General features: G+C 39.5%; 2 protein-coding genes across 2 annotated transcripts; one reads left to right on the forward strand and one right to left on the reverse strand.

The window, feature by feature from the left end:
- Positions 1-2,437: 2,437 nt before the first annotated feature.
- On the forward strand, positions 2,438-7,178 carry tnnc1a (troponin C type 1a (slow)). The gene is made up of 6 exons (XM_020929767.2): positions 2,438-2,564; positions 4,239-4,269; positions 4,366-4,512; positions 5,015-5,129; positions 6,430-6,566; positions 6,665-7,178. Exons 1-6 carry the CDS (start codon positions 2,541-2,543, stop codon positions 6,694-6,696), a joined length of 486 nt encoding a protein of 161 aa, XP_020785426.1. The 5' UTR covers positions 2,438-2,540; the 3' UTR covers positions 6,697-7,178.
- An 8,416-nt stretch (positions 7,179-15,594) lies between these two features.
- Positions 15,595-19,282, reverse strand: LOC110164666 (dual specificity protein phosphatase 7-like). Its single transcript, XM_020929754.2, has 3 exons — positions 18,558-19,282; positions 17,501-17,929; positions 15,595-16,959 (listed from the first exon to the last, which is right to left on the reverse strand). The coding sequence occupies exons 1-3, from the start codon at positions 18,922-18,924 to the stop codon at positions 16,649-16,651; spliced, it is 1,107 nt and encodes a 368-aa protein (XP_020785413.1). The 5' UTR covers positions 18,925-19,282; the 3' UTR covers positions 15,595-16,648.
- Between the last annotated feature and the right edge of the window lie 808 nt (positions 19,283-20,090).

A 20,090-nucleotide genomic window follows, 5' to 3' on the forward strand; every position in this document is an offset into this window, starting at 1 on the left:
CTGCACATTCGTTTTGTATGCAAACGTATCACACAGAAAAGCCAACATATACCAGAGGCTCTGAGGACAAAATGTGGTGGCAGGGAACAGTGCAGGAGGTGGAGGGGGAAATAGCCCCGCTCATCTCTTTCATTTTCTGCCCGCTACTACCCAGCAGAGTTTCTATGGCAACCCCTCAAAAAGCGGTGTGTGGTGAATTGTGGATTTGAGATGCGCTGTCTGATTGCGCTGTGTGGAGGAGATGGCTGGCTCTTTCGTCAGCCTTCCTGTGTAAAAGGAAATTGGTGGAGAGCTCCAATGAAACAGCACTCCTTATGCTTTTCTTTGATGCAAGTGCCAGCTACAGTGTGTACTTGTGTGTACGGTTTGGTATTTATCACACAGGGGGGACTAAAGTCTGCATAGACACTCAAATCATTCAGACCTGCCTTCCTTATAGGGACAGAAATCAGGTTCATGTGATGTAAATGCTTTTTTATTAGGTCAACAACATGGTTTAAAGTTCAGATATGGGTTAAAATAGGTTTGACAAGTCGTGCTTGTTAAGGTTAGGATCAGCCTCCAGGAAAAGAATGCAAGTCAATATAATGTAACCAGAAAGTACTGAAACCCACATGTGCCTGTATCTGTGTCATGTACATTGCTTCCCTACCAAGCTGCCCATCTCACCTGGCACCAGCCTCTCTCCTCTGACTTCTTTGTGTCTGAGTGACCATGAACTCATCAGCATGCTCTGGCTTTCATCTGATGATGATTCATTTCCCTTTAGAATACCAGCAACCATCGAGAACGCACCACCATGTGTGGATTTTTTTTTTTTTACTCTACAGTTGTGACACATTACTAAGAAAACACACAAGGGCAAGCAGTACCAAACCTGCACTGCCCCCTCCTCACCTCCTTAGTGCAGTGTGTGACAGAGTTGCTTTTGGGGGCTTTTTGTCAGAGCCCAGGACATGTATGTTGTGCAGTGTGCGCCCCCTCTGCCCAGCGCTGGGTGCTTGTATGAGGCTTGTAAGCTGTGCCAGTCCCCATTAGCATCCCATTATAAAGCAGCATGATCACTCGTCACTTGGAAAGCCTGCCACCACGTGCACCGCGTGCTGTGTGTGTGCATGTGTGTGTGTGAATCCTGTTGTCAACTGATTGAGATGGCCTTGTTTCAGAAGTGAATTAAAAATGCGGCAGAATCTAACACTGTGCACAATTCAATTTAAATGTGTCTGCCAGTGTTTGGTTTGTTTGACCCAGATTTCTCACCTACCCCACTGTTGATAAATTGGCTTTCTGGAGGCAGTCTTGCGCAACAATTTAATTTAGTATATGTAGCAAACAGCACCCTCTGCTGACTGAGTTTCTGTTTGGCTCAAAATTGTAAGAGGATCTCAAAATAAGCAAGCATATTTTCATATAATTTCAGATAAAAATTATGCACCACATGCCTACATTGCATGCATGAGTGTATATTTTAAAAACACATACTGCACTTAACATATATTAGTACATACAAGTTGTTTTATTTTAGAAAACAAAAGCTTTGTGTGTTTTTCTTAATCCATCATGAAGATGGTGAACACAAGGCTAAACTATAAAACCTTAATGTCTTATTGTACCTTACTCTTAATTGTATAGGCTATTTAGTTCTTTCAGACTAGGTACTTCATTTAATTTCAAACAGTGATCAGTTACCATATGATGAACTGGCCAAATTTTTACTATAGATGTACTAGTACTTGTAGTATTAAGACTATAGGCCCATCAGATTATAGTTCACTCTCAAAGTCATGAGGAGCGCTACACTTTTCTCTGATAATGCCATAAAAATGAATGAACAACAATGCATCTTGATGATTTATTACTCATAATTAGGTCACGGCTCTCAAGTGTCAACATAGCCACAACAGAAAGGTGAGAAATACTATACTATATTACCCCAATGGAAAATGCTCACTATTCAGACTGAAATGTTCTTGTATTGATTCAGCCTCCTGACTCTTGGCATCTGTAGCTGTGTTGAACCAAGTTGCTTTTTAATGAATGCCCACGTGTGGAGCTCTGACTTTGTGCCTGGATTTGAAAGCTCGTGAACCATGTGTTAACACCTCACTCATCTTTCACTGCCTCTGTCCTGCCTTTATCACATCACAGACACTCCACCACCGCACCCACGGTCCACGTCTCCAGCTCTGGTCTGCAGGAATGTTGAGTGTCTCTCCAAGCCTCTCCCTGGAGATTAGGCCTCCCTATGCACGCCCCGCTCGCCCCATTCCATTCCCAAGTATGCCCCCAAAGAGCTGCCGCATTTTTATCTGAGCTCGGTGATTGTGACAGATTGGCCAAATGACACACATACACAGACGCACACACGCTGAGGCTCCAATGGAGGGGTCAACCAGGGAGGGACTAGAGAGCACTTGCTTGGGGGTTTGGGGGTATATAAGCTGGGTAAGACCAGGCCAGGACTCTGCTCCCTGCCGGACAGTGCCTTCACGCCCTCTGTGCCAGGACTCCATCGGTGCAGATAGCCACGAGCCGCCAACATGAATGACATCTACAAGGCTGCGGTATGTCATCTGAGAGAAAAAAAATTATGCTTTTGTTTTGTTTGACATCCTAACTTTTTAAAATTTGAATTCTGAAGTAATTTGACTTTAATATGATAACCTTTAACCTTTTGATCCATTATAACATTATTCACCTTCTAACTCACCTTAATATAGTTTATTGTGTCAAAGCTTGGCAACTTGTTTATGACTTGGCTGTCATTTGTTGCTCTCCCATCAAACATGACTTGAATAGCTGCTAAATCCCTGTTGACGCGGCCAGCACATTGCCTCCATCACTAGCTAATATGAAACAAGCCTCTCCATATACGTCTCTCCTCTGCCTCCCTCTTGAGCCCTATCAAGACCAATAGGAGCCACTCAGGAGGTCAGTAACAGGACAGGTCTCATTCACGACTTCAAATGGTCCCATCCGGCTCTGACCTGGCTAATTTTGGCGCAGTTGCTCGGACGCCTCTGTGGTCCTGTGTTTCTGGTGCCAAAGAAGGGGCTGCAGGTTTAGATAACCCCCCCAACGGCTGGATGCCAGTATTATCTGTGAGCCTGCGATGCTGTCCACTGTGCTCACATAGCCAAAGCAGAGTGCGGCTGACGGGCAGTTCAAAAGCAGTAGGAATGTGCATTACATGTGTTTGTTTAGATGGTTCTTTTCATATATCATCACCACCACAGGGGCGTGTATATTTAATTTATAGTAGTGGACAGACAATAACTCTTACATAAGCAGCTGTCTCCCTCTCTCATTCGTGGTAGCTTTTCTAGGATTACTGCTCCATTGTTGGGTCCTATCCGCTGCTATGCTAATTTAAAGCACTGTGTATTGTGTGCTTTATCGGTGGGTCTTGATCCTGCTATCGTTTATTTTTAACTCCTTCTCTGATTGGCTGTGGAAGCAGAGCACTGGTCCTGTCTGTATTGTGTCAGACACCTCTAACTTTAAATCTTTACTCAAGGTACTTCAGTGTTTTAACTTAAGTGGAAAAAAGATCATATCTATTTTAAACATTTACCAAAAACATTTATAGCACATTCTTATGATGACAATAAATTAATAATGTATAAAGTGCGCTCACAAGTTAATATAAATATAATGTTTCTTATAGGAGTTTGGACTGGGTTCTAAATGTAAGATCTTTGCTTCTTTCATCCAAGCTTATGAATTTGTACAAAACCTGCAGAAATCTAAGTTTAGGTTTCATAGTGATAAAAAGCTACCACTGTTGCCATAGTGATTAATATTTCCAAACTATTCTTATATCTTTTGAATGGTCAAAAATTGTCAAAATGGCACCTATAAACAGAAAGCTGAAACCATCGGCAGGTGTCTCCTCAGTACTGTTAATGAGGGCTGGGCGATATGGTGATAGAAATTGAATCGTGATCTCATCCCTGTGACAATCTACTATTTTAGTCATTTCATCATACCATTCATTGGCTATTTCTCTATTTAATGCAGCTGTCTGCTCAAATAAACACTTTTTTCTCACTCAGATTCTGAGTGAGTGACAGGTGTGATTAACCAATCACATTGAAGTGTTAACTTTCAGAAAAAGCAGATGACTTTACAATTTAAAGACAGTATATGGAAATTAATATGGATATAATATATGGTAGTGTATATGGTAATGATAAAATGTAAATTGTTATCTGGCTCTTATCTGTTGCTTTTCACAGGTTGAGCAGCTGACAGATGAACAGAAAAATGGTATGTAAGACAACATCTTTATATTGTAATGTTTTATTAATGAGTTGCACTTACCTATCTTTACTTATTTTCCATATTTTCCTGTATTTTTCCCAGAGTTCAAGGCGGCCTTTGACATCTTCGTTCAGGATGCAGAGGACGGCTGCATCAGCACCAAAGAGCTGGGGAAGGTGATGCGGATGCTGGGCCAGAACCCCACACCAGAGGAGCTGCAGGAGATGATCGACGAGGTGGATGAAGATGGTACAGAATATCAAGTGTCACGTCCCATATCAGATATCATACAGGTTCCCATCACTCAGTGCAGATCAGATATCAAACAATATTAGATTGTATAAGAAGTACCATTGTTCAGTCAACATGCTGTGATTTACATCTGTGGGTTATAATAATTTCTAAAGACAAATCGCATTATTTGTCATTATCCAAGCTGTACAATAAAACTAGTGCATCAGATGGGCCATCTGACTCGCCTAGGAATAATCAGAGAGGTGACTCTCTGCACAGTAAGAATTGATGTTCAAAGCAATAATACAAGTGAGAGACAAGTGATGACAGACCCTCCCCACCAGAAAAGTTACATAGTCCCCCATCCCTTTTATTTGAGTTGAGAATTACCACAAAAGGACAATTCACATATTCTTGTTGTATTCTTTCACAAGAAACATATGTGTCTGCTGTACAGTATTGTATTACCTTATTGTGTCTGATGGTGCATTAAATTGGGCCTGTGTTGTGCCTGTAGGGAGTGGCACAGTAGACTTTGATGAATTCCTTGTCATGATGGTGAGATGCATGAAGGACGACAGCAAGGGCAAATCTGAGGAGGAACTGGCCGAGCTCTTCCGCATGTTCGACAAGTAAGTTTGTGTCCAACTTACACACTTGTTGCTCCAAGATGACTTTTAGTGTAACGTGGATATAGTTCTGTTGGGGAAGCATGTAGATTGCAACTGAAGCTTGAAGTATTAGATATTAGGGCTGTCAAAAAAACAATACTTGGATATTAAGAAACTAAAGTAAGTATCAATACTGAAGAAAAAACACAAAAAGGACCATGTTGAACCTTTCCTGAATAGTTTTAGAATGATCTAGAGCTATATCAGAATTAATATGAGAGCACATTATAAGAATAAAGTTTGCATTATTTTGTATTATGAAAAAATCCCATTATGTTGCGCATTCAGTTGTAATTGTGGAATCGAAACATTTGTCAGAATTATATTGGTCACCTCGTAGTAGGCACACTGTCAGAAACTGTTAATGTAACAATCCAAATCTCATGTCCAATAATACTGAAATATAAAATCTATTGCAATAGTGTATAGAGGGTAATATAGAAATGCTTCTTATTGATATATCCTTAAGGCATATAGTTTGTATTTGAGTGATCTTGGTTCAGCTTGCATCAATAGTAAACAATTGATGGAAGTTGAATCATCCTTCCATACTGTAAACTGTATAAGTACTGATACAAAAATTGCTGTACAAGAAAACAATGTAATTATAAAAGGCAGGACAATAACAGTCACCACATTCCCTGCATGTGTCGTGTGTGTCACCAAAAAGTCAGAGGACTAAAAGCAGTTCTGTGCAGTTCTGTTCTTAATGTTTTTGACAGCGGTAGACATTTCAAACGCCCACACTGTGTAGTCCAGACACCTTGTCTTAGCATCAAAGGGAGGAAGTCATGCTATATGTCTTTTCATATAAAAATAAATCCCATATACTTCAGCACGTATATTGAGTGTATTCTGTACACAGTTCACTATTCTGTACATTGTACAGTTGTGCATTATATTAACACAATGCTGTACAAGTGGATTCTGTTGCCAACACAATATTGATAAACTAAATATATTAGAAAATAGTAATCACATTAAGGTCTCAAATGAAAATGTGTTCTCAATTGAACATTCAAAAGGTATAGCATTTTACATTGTACATTTTTGCAACTCTACTATGTGCAAAACATTGAAAACATTGCCTTGTTTATAAAATGAAATGTGCTATACAACTAAAGTTGGAGAACTGTATACAGAATTTCAAATGGATATGCTGCTAAACTTGCTATCTTAAAATGGTCAGATATTAAAGAAATATGATATGGCAATATTGCATATTATACTGCCCAATATTACATTACGTTGCTTATTTCAGAAATGCAGATGGGTACATTGACCTGGACGAGCTGAAAATGATGCTGGAATCAACAGGAGAAGCCATTACCGAGGACGACATCGAGGAACTGATGAAGGACGGAGACAAGAACAACGACGGCAAAATCGACTACGACGGTAAGAAGCTCGCTTAATGAAATCTGCCTTATCACTGTCCCACAAGATTTATGTTCACAGCTCATTTGACCAAACTGCTAAATGACTTTTCCTCCCAGAATTCTTGGAGTTCATGAAAGGAGTTGAGTAATCGGACAGCACAGGGCCTTCCACATCCTTATTTTTGTAATTCTCTGGGACTTCATCTGTGGAAAAGCAGAACCTCAATGCTCAAATGCTGTTGATGAAAACCTCAGACCGACTTTGCAAGAAATAATGTTATTTTTTGTACCATCTTCTTGCATTGTTGTAAATACAGTTTGTAACTATAATTTTAGTATTATATAGTAATTATTATTATAAAATATACAATTAGACTACAGGTGGAAATCAGCACGTGCTGTTCCTGGCACAATGCATCTCTCCTGTGAAGGTTAATGTATATTGTGCACTGTTCCCCCTGTCTGATTAGTGTTTGATCTTTCCCTGGATTTGTGTAAATGTGTCTTGGTTTCCTGATTAAAAAATTATAATGTTGTAATTTGGTTAGTGTATGAAGGTGCTTCCCTCCACCTTTTATTCCCTGCATATTTCTACCAAAATGTCTATAATAAAATTATATACATTTGTCAATGCATTTGAGTTTTTGTTTTGTCACTAAATTCTCTCTTTTCTTTCTTTTAAAGGTGCACTATGTAACTTTTTGGTCAGCCACCTGCTCTCCATGGAGATGTTATTGCTTTGTTGGGTTGGTCAAGTTACAGGTCAGATCTAGGGAAAAAACAAGCTTGTTCAAAGTACAAATGCATTTATTTGGAGAAATAAATAATACATTTAAGTGAACAAATGCAAAATTGATAAATCTAATGGCATACTGTGGAACATTCAAGGCAGAGCAGTAACATTTTCATGGAGGCAAGTGTGACTAACCCTCCACCAGAAAAGTTACACAGAGCAGCTTTAAACAATACTCCATTCTCAGATTTTATATTTATTTCCTATTGTGCTTCAGTCATGTCAACTATTCAAGGTTACTGCGTTAGTGTCCAGTTACGGTGTCTATTGAGGCGAGCTATTTCAGTCTAATCATGTTAGTGCCCATGTTAGGGGATCTGGATTGACCCACAGCAGTTGACAATCACATTCCTTCATCCAAATAAAGGGTGTAGCGACAGCGCAAAGAGATTAGACCGAGCTATAGTTATTTCACCTCTCATTCTAACCTCGCTTTAGGAATAAAGTTACTCCAAGCTTTCAACAAGTATTAAATTACACAGCAGATTTTCAGTTTTTATAACACACACAAAAATGTACAATCATTTTCTGACTGTAGAGACAATTCTCAGGTTATTTTGGAGTTTTTTTAATGGTGCAGTTTACGCATTGCCCACTGGATGTCGCCAAGAAAGCATAAACATAGTTCCATTGTTGGGGGCAGTATAGTATGTCAAACGGTCGAACACTCTCACTCCTGAATTAATAACTGCCAAACATAATGCTCAATCGGCAATATAGTTTGCTGTACATAAGCAGTTTTAGTAATTAATGGAACTTATATAGTGTTGTTACATAAAGAAAGGGCCTGCATGGGAATCACTAACTGTATTTTGGCTTCATTTATCCCCATTCATTGTGGCGACTGCAATGAATACACAAACAGATTAAAGCTTTAGACAACTTGAATGGGAGTATTTTTTTTTTTTTTACCAGCGTGGTGACGTCAATGTCAGGCTGACGACACACACGCTGCCATCTCTGTGTGTGTGTGTGTGTGTCTCTCTCTCTCTTCCTCCTTATTACCAACGCACCATGGATCACCATTCATCAAATCCTTATTATTCAGTGTCAATGTAAGACACAAATTACCTGACTATAGCCTACTTAATAGCCTGTGCGTCTTTATATAGAGTTGGACAGTGATTTACTATGGCACAAATTAGATTGCCTTAGTGTGGATAGGGGTGAACACTAGTAGGGAGGCATCAATGAAAGGCAGGGCCGTAGCAGTGGTAACTAAGCGGGCAGAGTGTGAATGAATCTGGGGAGTGGCAAACTGGGTGGAGAAGAGGGTTACATAAGGAAGGCCTGTAGATGACTCATGCTTGCGGTTAATAACACTACGGTTATGAGCTGACAAAGTACTTCTCACAGGCACAGGTAAATAGGGCACCTGCTTCCTGGTACTACGCAATACTTATCTATGCCCTTTGTCAAGAGAAGGGTTAATAGGTTGGCAAGCACTGATAAGTAGTAAGATAAGACGGCAAGTATTTGGAGACAGTTAGATTTGAGAATAAAATCTACAACCATAGATTTACCAATCATGGAGACTATTCGTTTCAAACATGTTGATTAAATAAAATTGCATAACAAATATGTTGTAGTATAACTTTCTTCTATAATCGATGGAGATCAAAATTAACTACACTGAACTACTCACAAAAGTAAGGAGTTAATGAAACTATTCCATCAGTGATCCACCAATCTGAGCTGAATGGTTATCACCAGTTCTGTTGAGACATGTAATAATAATAATAATGTAACTGATTTACATATAACTTCTCATGACATGAAAGCTCTTTACATAATTTATATTATTCATTCACTCCACATTCAGTGGTGGTGAGCTTCCACTGTAGCTACAGCTGCCCTGTGGCAGACTCATGGAAGCAAGGCTGCCAGTTTGTGCCATCGCCTCCTTTGACCAACACTAGTCACTTGTACACCACCTTACAGGTCAAGGTAGGTGAAGTGTCTTGTACACAGCAACAGCCACTGCTTCCCCTCTGTGGTACCTAGTAGTCCCCCACCCAAACACTAACCTGGCTTAGCTTAGCTTCTGAGATCAGATAAGATCAGGTGTTGACAAGGCAGTATGGCCACATATGAGACATTAGAGGCCATTTTGTTCAGCTGTTACATTTTACACGAACAATGGTGTATTCCTGCTTAAGGAGTGGTTTAGTAAAGCACTTTTAATTGGTGTCTTAATTATTTACTACACATTCAAACTTCAGTTTCCTAGCTTCCTCCTGAAACACATAATTCACTCTTACTCTTACCTCTGTTATCTACAGACATGATTCCATAAATCACCCATTTGTCTGAGATCACATATGAACAGCCCAACCATTAAATTGTCTTAACCTCTGTTACAAAGCTTCCCCAAACCAGTGTGGGCTTTCTCAATATTTGGGCAGCTTAGAATGATTTATAGCTTCATAAAAGAATCATAAAATCCCCGGAAGAGTAAGGAATACCCCGGACACGCTTCAGACCATACAGCCGTTCACAGCTCATCTCCACCGCCCACACATGCCCGGAGAGCGTGTGTGCGCCAGGGCTTTTGGGTTTAAAGGATTCCTGTTTTTCTGGCTTCTCTGCATCACATGGCCCTGGCTCTGGTCCAACACCGGATATCAAGGCCCATTTCTGGAAATCTCTTCACAAGCACAAAAGCATAAACTGCATGGACGCGTGTTCATGAATGATCTACACGTACTGTCAGCTGGGACTCTATGTAGGTCATGAGTGGATGGCGGGAAGAGCTCCAAATCTAATTAGAAGTAATGACAATGTAACTGCATAACTTCTCATTTAAGTGTTATTGCTTTGTATAAGTAATATTTATTTATTCATTATTCATTAACCTTTATTTAATCAGGTTAGGCTCATTAAGATTGCAAGGTTTTAGCACATTTCAAAACACAAGTTACAAAGACATTACTAGTATTTCTTCTCTAAAAAAAAATGTAGTGAGCCAAATACATTACTGAGAAACACATATTTATTTCTTGTCATTTTACTTTTTGGATGGATGATTAGTTGTTGTTGTTGTTGTTGTTGTTGTTGTTGTTGTTGTTGCCATAAATACACAGAGGAAGTGGAACACTGGAAGCACAAATCAAGTTGAACAGGCCGAATATTGTATGGTGATGCTCCGTCCCACTTGTAGTGAGGAGAACACTGAAGTACTGTTCCTTCTCACTGGGTCATAAAGGCCTACTCAGAGCAGGCCTAAAAGACACAGGATTCTCAGAATCCACAATAACTATTCATTCATTCACATGAATGACAGCAATTGTTCTGTTTAATGTACCACCAGTGGGTTTGTCTATTTTTACACATGTAAAAGGAAAACTTCTGTGTAAAAGACTGACGGGAACATGTTCCTCGTGTCAAAGGCGAAATGCTGGTCAGAGAACACAATAACATGATGAAAATATGCAGTTTAAACAAAACAGTAGGGTAAAAAACTCATTCAAATATACACACATGTCATGTCCATATTTTCACAATATTTTGGTATGTGAGAAGAGTTTAACCTTCAAAAAATCTGTGCACTACTCAAGAACATAAACACATAAAACCTGAGACAACTAAGGAGCAGATGCACAAATGCATAGTCCTCATCGGTCTCCGCAGTCATGTCCACTGAGAATGACATCATTATCCTCTCTCTTCACTTGGAGCAGTCCACAGCACACTGACTTTGGCTCCGGCTGTGCATTCAACAACATATGTCTGAGTGTGAAAAGAACTGCTGACTACAAGATGGTCCCCCTGTTCCCTGTGTACCCCCCAAACACAAACATATGACAGACACATGACCTTTGCTCAGCACCAAGCCTATTACAACTCTGCAAATCGTGTTTTTGATTCGATTAAACTCAACAAATCTGCCTGTTCATGTGCTGGGTGAGTGCGTTACACGACGGAGGAGTTGGCCACAGATCGGAGGACTTCTGGTGTTGACAGATGGCTGCTCCACTCTGCCACTATTCCATGTGGCTCTGCTTTACTCATGACCCAGTAAAGGCTTTGCCAAAACTCGCACTTGTCCCGCGCTAACTACTGTTTCTTCAGAGTTTGGAGGAGGACTTTGTGACGGTCTGTGTGATAAGTTTATCAGCAGCAAGTTCCTGAAATGATAACATGCTTCCTGTTCTTGTTCACAAAGTCAAGTATCTAAGACAAATTTGTTTAGGTGGTGAATTTGGATCAAATACATTTAAAGTTAAGACATAATTCAGCTAAAGAAAAAGAGATGCACTATGTAACGTGTGTAGAGCCTGCCATCTGCTTGTCTCCAGATATTGTTTTGCTTTGATTCTGTAATGTTCCACAATATGGCATTAAATTTGCTTAGTTACATAGCACACCATTAATAATACCTTTTCTTGCATAATTTTATAGATATCATATCTATCTCTGGAAAATAATCAAGTTATGTCAGTAGTGTATTAAATGATAATAAACAGAATGAATATAAGCAGCATTTACCCCCGAACTACAAGAACATAATCAGGGCCCTTTGTCATGACCTTTGCCAGATCTTAAAAAAAAAAATTTAATTTTAATTTATTTTTCTATTTAAAGCACTGATGAAAGTTTAAATGTATACACTTTCTTTAATTATTTGTAGGAAATAACCAATTCCAATATATAAAATGTATTGACTTGGCAACTGAGCAATAGTAAAACCACTCAGTTGCCTGTGGTATGATTCAAGGCCTAATAGAATCTACTGGTAATCCCCAACAACCGGAAACAGCGTAGCCAGCGTTACAATACAGATATACATAGCCCCATGGTTTAGTTTTAGCCTGTTGAATAGTTAGAGCGTGAGTGCATTCTGGTCCAGAGGAGAGGAGCAGAGACGTCTCAGTGGACATGATGTCATCCCTCATTCAGCAGCACGGTGATGTCACACATTTGGCCAAATAGTCAGATTAGGATTACTTTCTTTGGCTGTGCACTGCAACACTGGGATACTGGGATTTTTGGAAGCAAATTATCCCAACAGTGATCAAAAGATTACAAGCAACATGTTTTCCCACTACATGATAGAATTTATACATGGTCTTGTAAATAAACTATAAACTGTGTTAGATTAAAGGGATAGTTGTCCAGTTACTCAAGTCCACTATAAATATACAGTATTATTATGGCTACATATGGTCTGACTGATCTGACATTAAATAGGGCAGTGGTTTTCAAACTGTGGGACAGGTACCATGTTGGGATTGTTCTGGTGCTACTGAGCAAACCTTTGCTGGTTTAGTCCTATATGTATTTATTTATTTAATAAGAACACTGTAATTAAGTAGTTAAAAAAATATTAAGGCCTTTTGGAGTACCTTGTTTACATTACTGAAAATGTTTTCTGAGGTTGGCAAATTTCTGTGATAAGAAACAATGCTCAAGTTTGTAATCTAATGCTAAAAATCTTTATCCTTGTATTAATCATCCTTTATTGTATTAATCATACAATTTGTTAACGTTTGCAGTTATGAATAGCCATACCTCCCCCATAAAGCAGATGGATTTGAACTTTTGCCTAAGGGTGTACTGTAAAGTCATATTTTAAATCATTACAGCTACACTACACTACACTATACTTGAGCCATTTCCTGACAGTAGTTCAAATATAGGTTTAATAAAGCTGGTCACATTGTACAGTATTACATAAGGTGGTGTGAATGAAAGCATTCTGAATTGTACCTGTTTCTTCTCACAATGATCAGAACACTAGAATGTGATTAGAGCTCAGCTTTGTCACTTCAGAAGCACCACGCACATTCTCCCACACAAACACAACAGGCCCGGTGTAAATAAGACACTGCCCCTCCTTCCTCTAAAGCCAAAATCCGGTCAGTTTCATGCACATCTGCTTCCTACAAACTTGTGCTGACTTGGCACTATCCTCCACCTTCCTTTACAAGTAATCACAAAAACACCGCCCTACTATCTTTCCCATTATCAAACAGTTAATAAATAGGTATATAAAATTAAATGAATGACTCAAAAAACATAAAATATTTACAAGGACCCCACAGTGTGACTTTGAAGCAAGCTCTAGCAGATAAAATTATTATGTCATGGAAATGCCTGAGCTTAAATTTCAGGTGAGGCGCACAGGATGCCAAGAGATCTTAAAAACAGCTGCACGGAAATGGTTCCCAGTGAAAATAAATGTTTGAGAGGTTGCTATGTGACTGAAATAATTGGTATTTGAGTGCACGAGGCTCTTTTGTACATGCTCCACAGTGTATACAGCAGTAATAACAGACAACACCTGTGTGATTAATGCTTAGCTGCCTCCTGTAGCAGCAGCCTCACAGCTTCATATCGTGGGTGTCTTTTAGGCCTAATCATAGGTTTTGCCCGGCAGGTATGTGGCTGGCCAGGTTCAGTCATGCTGGCCCATTACTCAACACGGCTCTTATTATCACTGGCTGCAAGGTGCTGCTATGGCAAGTCCCTTCATGCACACACCACTCCGCTGCAATAAAAATTGAACATTTCTAGTTTGAACCCACTCAAATATTCTCAGTCATCTTCAAAGGCAGAGCTCACAGTGGATCAGTGCTGCATTTAAGGCACAGAATCCAACCAGCTGGTAATTGGAGCATGAACTGATAGAAAGTTTAACAAGTATTTAACCCACTTTGTAAAATATTTATGTCTGTCTGGAGTTATCTATCCAAATACAGTCATCAATGTATGCACTTGCATTTAAAGTGCCCTATGTAACTTTTCTCATTGAGGGTCTCTCACCTCCTGGTCTCCATGGATATTTTATTGCTTTATCTGGAATTGTTCCACAGTAAATCATTATTTGTCTCTAACCCTAACCCTAGACACATTTGGGTGACACCACCAGTCCAGTCCAGGACAGGACTGATCTGGACTGATTTCCTCATCAAAAACATACCTGGAGTTTAGTTTTCTTTCATTCACACATTTAACACACAAACCCTGCATATTTATGCTGTATTCTTCTCTCAAACAAAAAACACTCAGTTCCACCATGTGGTAATAGAGGAATGGCTCCACTGTTTTTTTTAAACTCCATACACTTTCACTACAATGATTTGGATAATTTCAGTCCAGGAATTGCCTCTACTGAATAAAAGTTAAGGAAAATTAATATTCTAATTGAATAAATGGAGACAAGCAAGTGAAAGATTATGCAGCACTTTGATGTAGTTATATAGTTAAAGTAGAGTAAGTCTACCGCACAAATCAAAACACGCTCATTGATTACCTGAACATCCAAATAGAACAAGCTGTAATTAAACAAAAAATGTTATTTGATGAATAGTACGATAATAAGGATAACTAAAGAGGGACTTTTCTTGTATAATTAATGTCTTTTTTAACACAAGTAATTTAGTCAGATCAATATGTCACAAGGGTGTTAATGCTAAAAAGGAACATTAATTTCCTCTTTTGCTGACACACCAAATGTTATCTTCACAGGATATTACTTTAAAAACCACATATGAAATAAGTGTAAATGTAGATCTTTCTATGTCTAATGCTTGTGTGTTGCTGACAGATCATTAGGACTTCGAAAGTTGCAGACAGTGACAGTATGACAGACTTGCAGACTTGTGTATGTAGAAAACAGGCTGCTGTGTCATCTTCTTCCTCTCCCCCTGTTTGAGTGACTGGCCGTGGGTGTGTCTGCGTTCTGCTATTGACAGATCTGGCCCTGTCACTTGTGTCTGTGTCAAAGGCCTGTGGGAGACAGGAAGCAAGCATCAACAAAAAAACAGACAAGGGACCACACCTACAGCCCCAGGTCGCACAGAAAAAATATGTACTCACCACTGTCCAGCTCCAACGCTGAATGTCAAATTCTTGAATTTGAGCAAGATAGAAAACCACAAAAATACAAAGACACTGCCTAATACACATAAATATACCATGGGGCTATTTTAAATCAAACTTTGTTATTTTTCACTTTTTCAAAATTATTGATTCTTCTAAATCATAATAAATGTCTAGTTATGACATCTACTCTATATTCAAGTTACTAATAAATTAAACTTAATATTCATTCAGAAGTATTCCTTCACAACAACTTATCTGGGTCTTTTTTGCTTACTTCTTTACAATGTTTTGTAAAGAAGTAAACAAATGTATCTCTATAAGCGTTTTCAGGTCACGTTTTGGATGTTGAATCACAAGTTCTCACAATCCTGATTCACAAATGCTAGAGAGACAATTTTAGTTTCTATTAAAAAAACAAGGAGGCATCTTCAAGTAAAAATATACATTATATTTGTTGTATAAACTTGTACAGAATGTCTTGGACATTTAGTTTTATATACTTTACAGAGTTGGTCAGACAGGGCAATTTTCACATCCTTAGTGAGAAAACATTCCCTATAGCAACCATGTTTTATGTACATCTTTACAAACAGGAAACAAACAGCTCTTGAATGAATGTGAAGAGGCTGTGACGAGAAGTTTGTATAAAAATCCCTGAAAATGTGTGAGGTATGAACAGATTAGCCAAATTAGCTTTCTTCCTCTCATCTATTTGTTTTGATACAAGTAGAGAATGAATCAACTTTGTTTCCCTTAATGCTTTTGTGCCAAAGAAAGTGTAGCTGCAAAGGTTTTGTTAAACATATGTGAACATCCGTTTTCTCTATAATAAGTATTACATCTTTGTTACTGTCATTCATGGTAACAGCCCATCCTATTTTGTACTCCACCCTGAATGATGCATTATTTCAAAGCTTGTTATGTTCAACTCAAGGCCATAGTTGCAATAGTGTGGTCCAAGAAGTGCATATAAAATACTAATAATGGCAACATTGTAAATTTGGGTAATGCTTAGACAGCAACTTCCATAATAATCATACACATAAGCATGGACCAATACTGTACTGGATTACAATTAAAAGGCCTGATTATGTAAGCTCATTTCATTCAGTACCATTATAATATCCATGATTGGTCCCCTGTTAAACAATTGGACTGGCCCAAGCCTCCCATTGGACAATCAAGGCATATTAATATTGAAAATACCAAAACATAGTCTATATACTTGACAGCTGGTCAAAAGCATATAACAGTCGTTGTCACAAACATCCAAGATATTATAGAAAAGTTACCGAAAATGTCCATTATTTATGAATATTGAGAATCCTGTAAAGAAATGTCTGTGTTAAGGCGTTAAGTGAAGCTTATTGACTGCACACAGCTTCATTCAATGTTCTTCCTTTTGGTGGATAGCCATGGCATACTGTCTTTTAGCTTGATCTGACAAACTCAAATTAATTATGTAGTTGTATAATTGTTCCTCATGAGGATTCCAGAGTGTCCAGCTGGAAGACATTGTGATTGGTTGGGGTGGTGAAGAACAGCTGCTCTTTGCCTGTGGCGCGGTTATCACAAGGACTGTGCAACCCCAGTGTCCTCTCAAAGTCTAACAGTTGGCCCATGAAGTTAAAGTTTGGAGAAATGTTGGACTTTTTCCTCTTGACAAAGTCGTATGCGTCGTTGAGTGAGAGGTTGAGTCTTTGCATCAGATAGGCGACAGTGACCGTGACCGAGCGGCTGATTCCCGCCAAACAATGCACCAGGATGCCACAGCGCTTTGACCGAGCCTCGTCTGTCGGGACAAGAGGAAATGTGGTCAGCATATTGTGTTTTAGTTTCCTGAAGAAAGTGGTCTATGCATAGGAAATACTCTTGTTTACTTGGCTGTGGATGCAAAAACAGGAAGCTAGCAACAAGAAAGCTCATTTACCGCTGAATGTACAGAGTGCGTCATGTGTCTAATATCCTGTTGCAGACAGACATGGGCAAACAACTGTAAACCAAACAAGAGCTTGAGCCTGAGGCTGTGTTAGCGCTGCAACATGTGAGTCTATGTAGAACACAGCCACAGTCAGCGGCGGAAGCTGTGTTTCCTTCAGCTGCCGGTGCTCCACCACTAACACCTTTCAAAAACTAGTTCATGACACAAAGCCATAGCACACAAACAAGCCCTGTGGTTACAGAGCAGCTGTGGGGAGTTTGTGAATGAAAAGAAACACAGTAAAATAATATGTAAAACATGTGACTGTGGAGAACTAGATAATCTGTGTAATGTAACTTCATTGTTAACAACATAAACATATATAGTTAGAACTAGACTTTACTTCACTCACCTATAAATGATATTGCTTCAGGGAAGAACTGGGACAGGTTTTCACTCCAGTGGTCTGAGATAGGGATCTGTTTGTACCTGAAGTGCCCCTCGTGCTCAAACATGTTGGGTAGGTTGGGTGTGACATTGAGGATGTACTTTATGTTGTACTGGCCCAGGACATCCAGGTTAGTGGAGTCTTTGGCACAGCCCAGGTACAGATAGGGCAGTATCTTCACAGGAAATGCCGGCTGATTGTTGGGTATGGGACTCTCCTCTGATTCTGTGGCACTGCTGGGTTCTCGGTCCGACTCTCCGTCTGAACAGTCGGAGCTGATCCGGAGGTTTCCGAACCCCAGCACAGATAGAGGAGGAGAAGAAGTGGGACACGGACTGTCCAAGAGGGTCTCACAGTGATCTGGATATTCTGTGTGGAACTTTAGAAATCCACCTGAACAGAAGTCAGAGCACATAGTTAGAGGGGATATACGTTTTTTTCTTCACTATCAATCTAATAAATAATACAGTATAGTCTTATTTAATCCTAAAGAGTTAAATCTCAAGACACAACTGAACCAACTCAAGGTCCTCTGACAAATACCATTCATGAAATGCATGCCTGTTCCTGCTGGAGCAAAACATGGCGCGGCCATTTTGGAATTTTAATTAAGAATCTCAGTGACGCAAACTTTTATCAGGGAGACACTTCATAAGCCAATGGGAAAAGGGGAAAATAAAAGTGTGTAGTAAAAGTTCTGATACTTTAACAAGACTATAATATTCATGGCCTTATAGCAAGTAGGCTTACTAGTAGCCTATTGCAGATATATATCCTTGTAATACATGTACTAAGACTACAACAAATCAGACACACTTGTAGCGCACTTAACAGATTAGTTCATAAGAATATAGAGAAGAGGTTAGAAATTTGGTGTCCTAACAGCCTTATAACAATAATACAGATTGGGTATAGTGAAAAAGAGTGAACTACTGCCAAAGCTCATGCTGTTTTGACTCACGTTACATGGTCAAGTACAACTAACTCTGGTTTCTAAATGACATGTGCATATATTACCCACCTTCCAGGTAGTACGCCTTACAGCCGTCTTCCCAGAGTTTGTGCAGCAGTAGTCCCAGAACACTCGGCGGTCCACTCTCCTGCCAGTTCACCGTGCACTCGTCGTACACTACTATCGTGTCCGTTTTGCATCGCTTTAGGAACTTCTCCTTGTCCTCGTTGTTGGATATGATAGTCCGGATTGGTATATTGCCCTTTTTGAACCTCCGTAACATTAGTCCCGGGATGGCCAGGTTGATCGCGGTCTCGATGTGAGATGATTCATAAAGCTCGTGTGATCGGCAGTCCAACAGGAGCAAAGAAGTGCCCCCGGACTCCAACTCGAGTTGCAGCCATTCCGCGCTTTTACTCGGCGCCTCATTAGACATATCGGAGTCAGGAATACTCTACATGAAAGCGTGAACACTTACTACATTGTCTACGAAGCGGAGATTAACTACATTTTAGCCGAACTAAAGTTGCGTTAATGCATGCTGCCCCAGCGGTGCGCGGCGCTTGAGCCAGAGCGAACGGATTCCACCTCTTTTCTCCTCTCACTTTCCATCAGTCCAACAGTGTGAGCCTTCACCGTGACTAGTAGAGACCAAACACCCGGTTTTACTAGATAGAAATCTGTAACAACAACAAAAACTGGTTTACAAACTCTTCGTCGTGCCAAAATCCTTTACGCACATTGTCGTTTTGCCATTCCGACGCACGAGGCTTTTTTCTTTTAGTTGACAGTAGAGCAACTCAAGAGGGAGGAGTTTATTTCTTGTGATTTAAAGTCATAGCAGGGAGGGCTCTAACTTTGCCATTAAGAACTTTTCAGTCTAGTATTTTTGTCAACGACGGTTTTGTCTGTGGTCCGATTTATTTGCGCAAATGTAGGTCAAGCACAACTGCACTTTGACATGAATATGTAATAGCTAATTTGGTAAAGTTAATAACCACTGCTACAACTGAGATAATCTGCAACTGAATAACTTGGCATTTTAACTGAGCCATACTTCATCTACTTGGCCTATTTACAGTGTCGATAAGGAAATGGCTACCTTAATTTTGGTAGGCTAGAGACTATAGCAACATGCCTAGAAGTGAGGTGAGTAAAAGAAAACAAAAGTAGGTCTACTGAAAGAAAAACAACAACAACAACCACAACAACAACAAAAAACCTGGCTCTAATATTTACACTACTACAGCCATTCGTACCAATATCCTAGAGTCTACAATTAAACCTGATTACCTACTCCCCACTTTGCGCTTTAGGTTATAGTCAAATATTGTCTAAAATTTAAAAACTGAAAACCCATTTAGTATGAAGTTTTTCCACATGTCATAGCATTTTATTAAGGATTATGACGGTGCTTTCCTTCGAGTGTCCTGCAGTATGGGATTAAATTTATCTGTTTTACATTTATTTAATCACAGGTGTTGCGTTGAAAAACATACCTCTCCACAGATCTGACTTATAATTTGGTCTGGTAGCATCAACTGCTTATCTCCCATGGAGATAGATACGTATGTTTAATGGCATACTGTGGGACACAAAAAA

The sequence above is a fragment of the Boleophthalmus pectinirostris genome, unplaced genomic scaffold (assembly GCF_026225935.1).
Source record: "Boleophthalmus pectinirostris isolate CB_2022bp ecotype Guang Dong unplaced genomic scaffold, ASM2622593v1 HiC_scaffold_8, whole genome shotgun sequence".
Taxonomy (NCBI): Eukaryota; Metazoa; Chordata; class Actinopteri; order Gobiiformes; family Gobiidae; genus Boleophthalmus; species Boleophthalmus pectinirostris.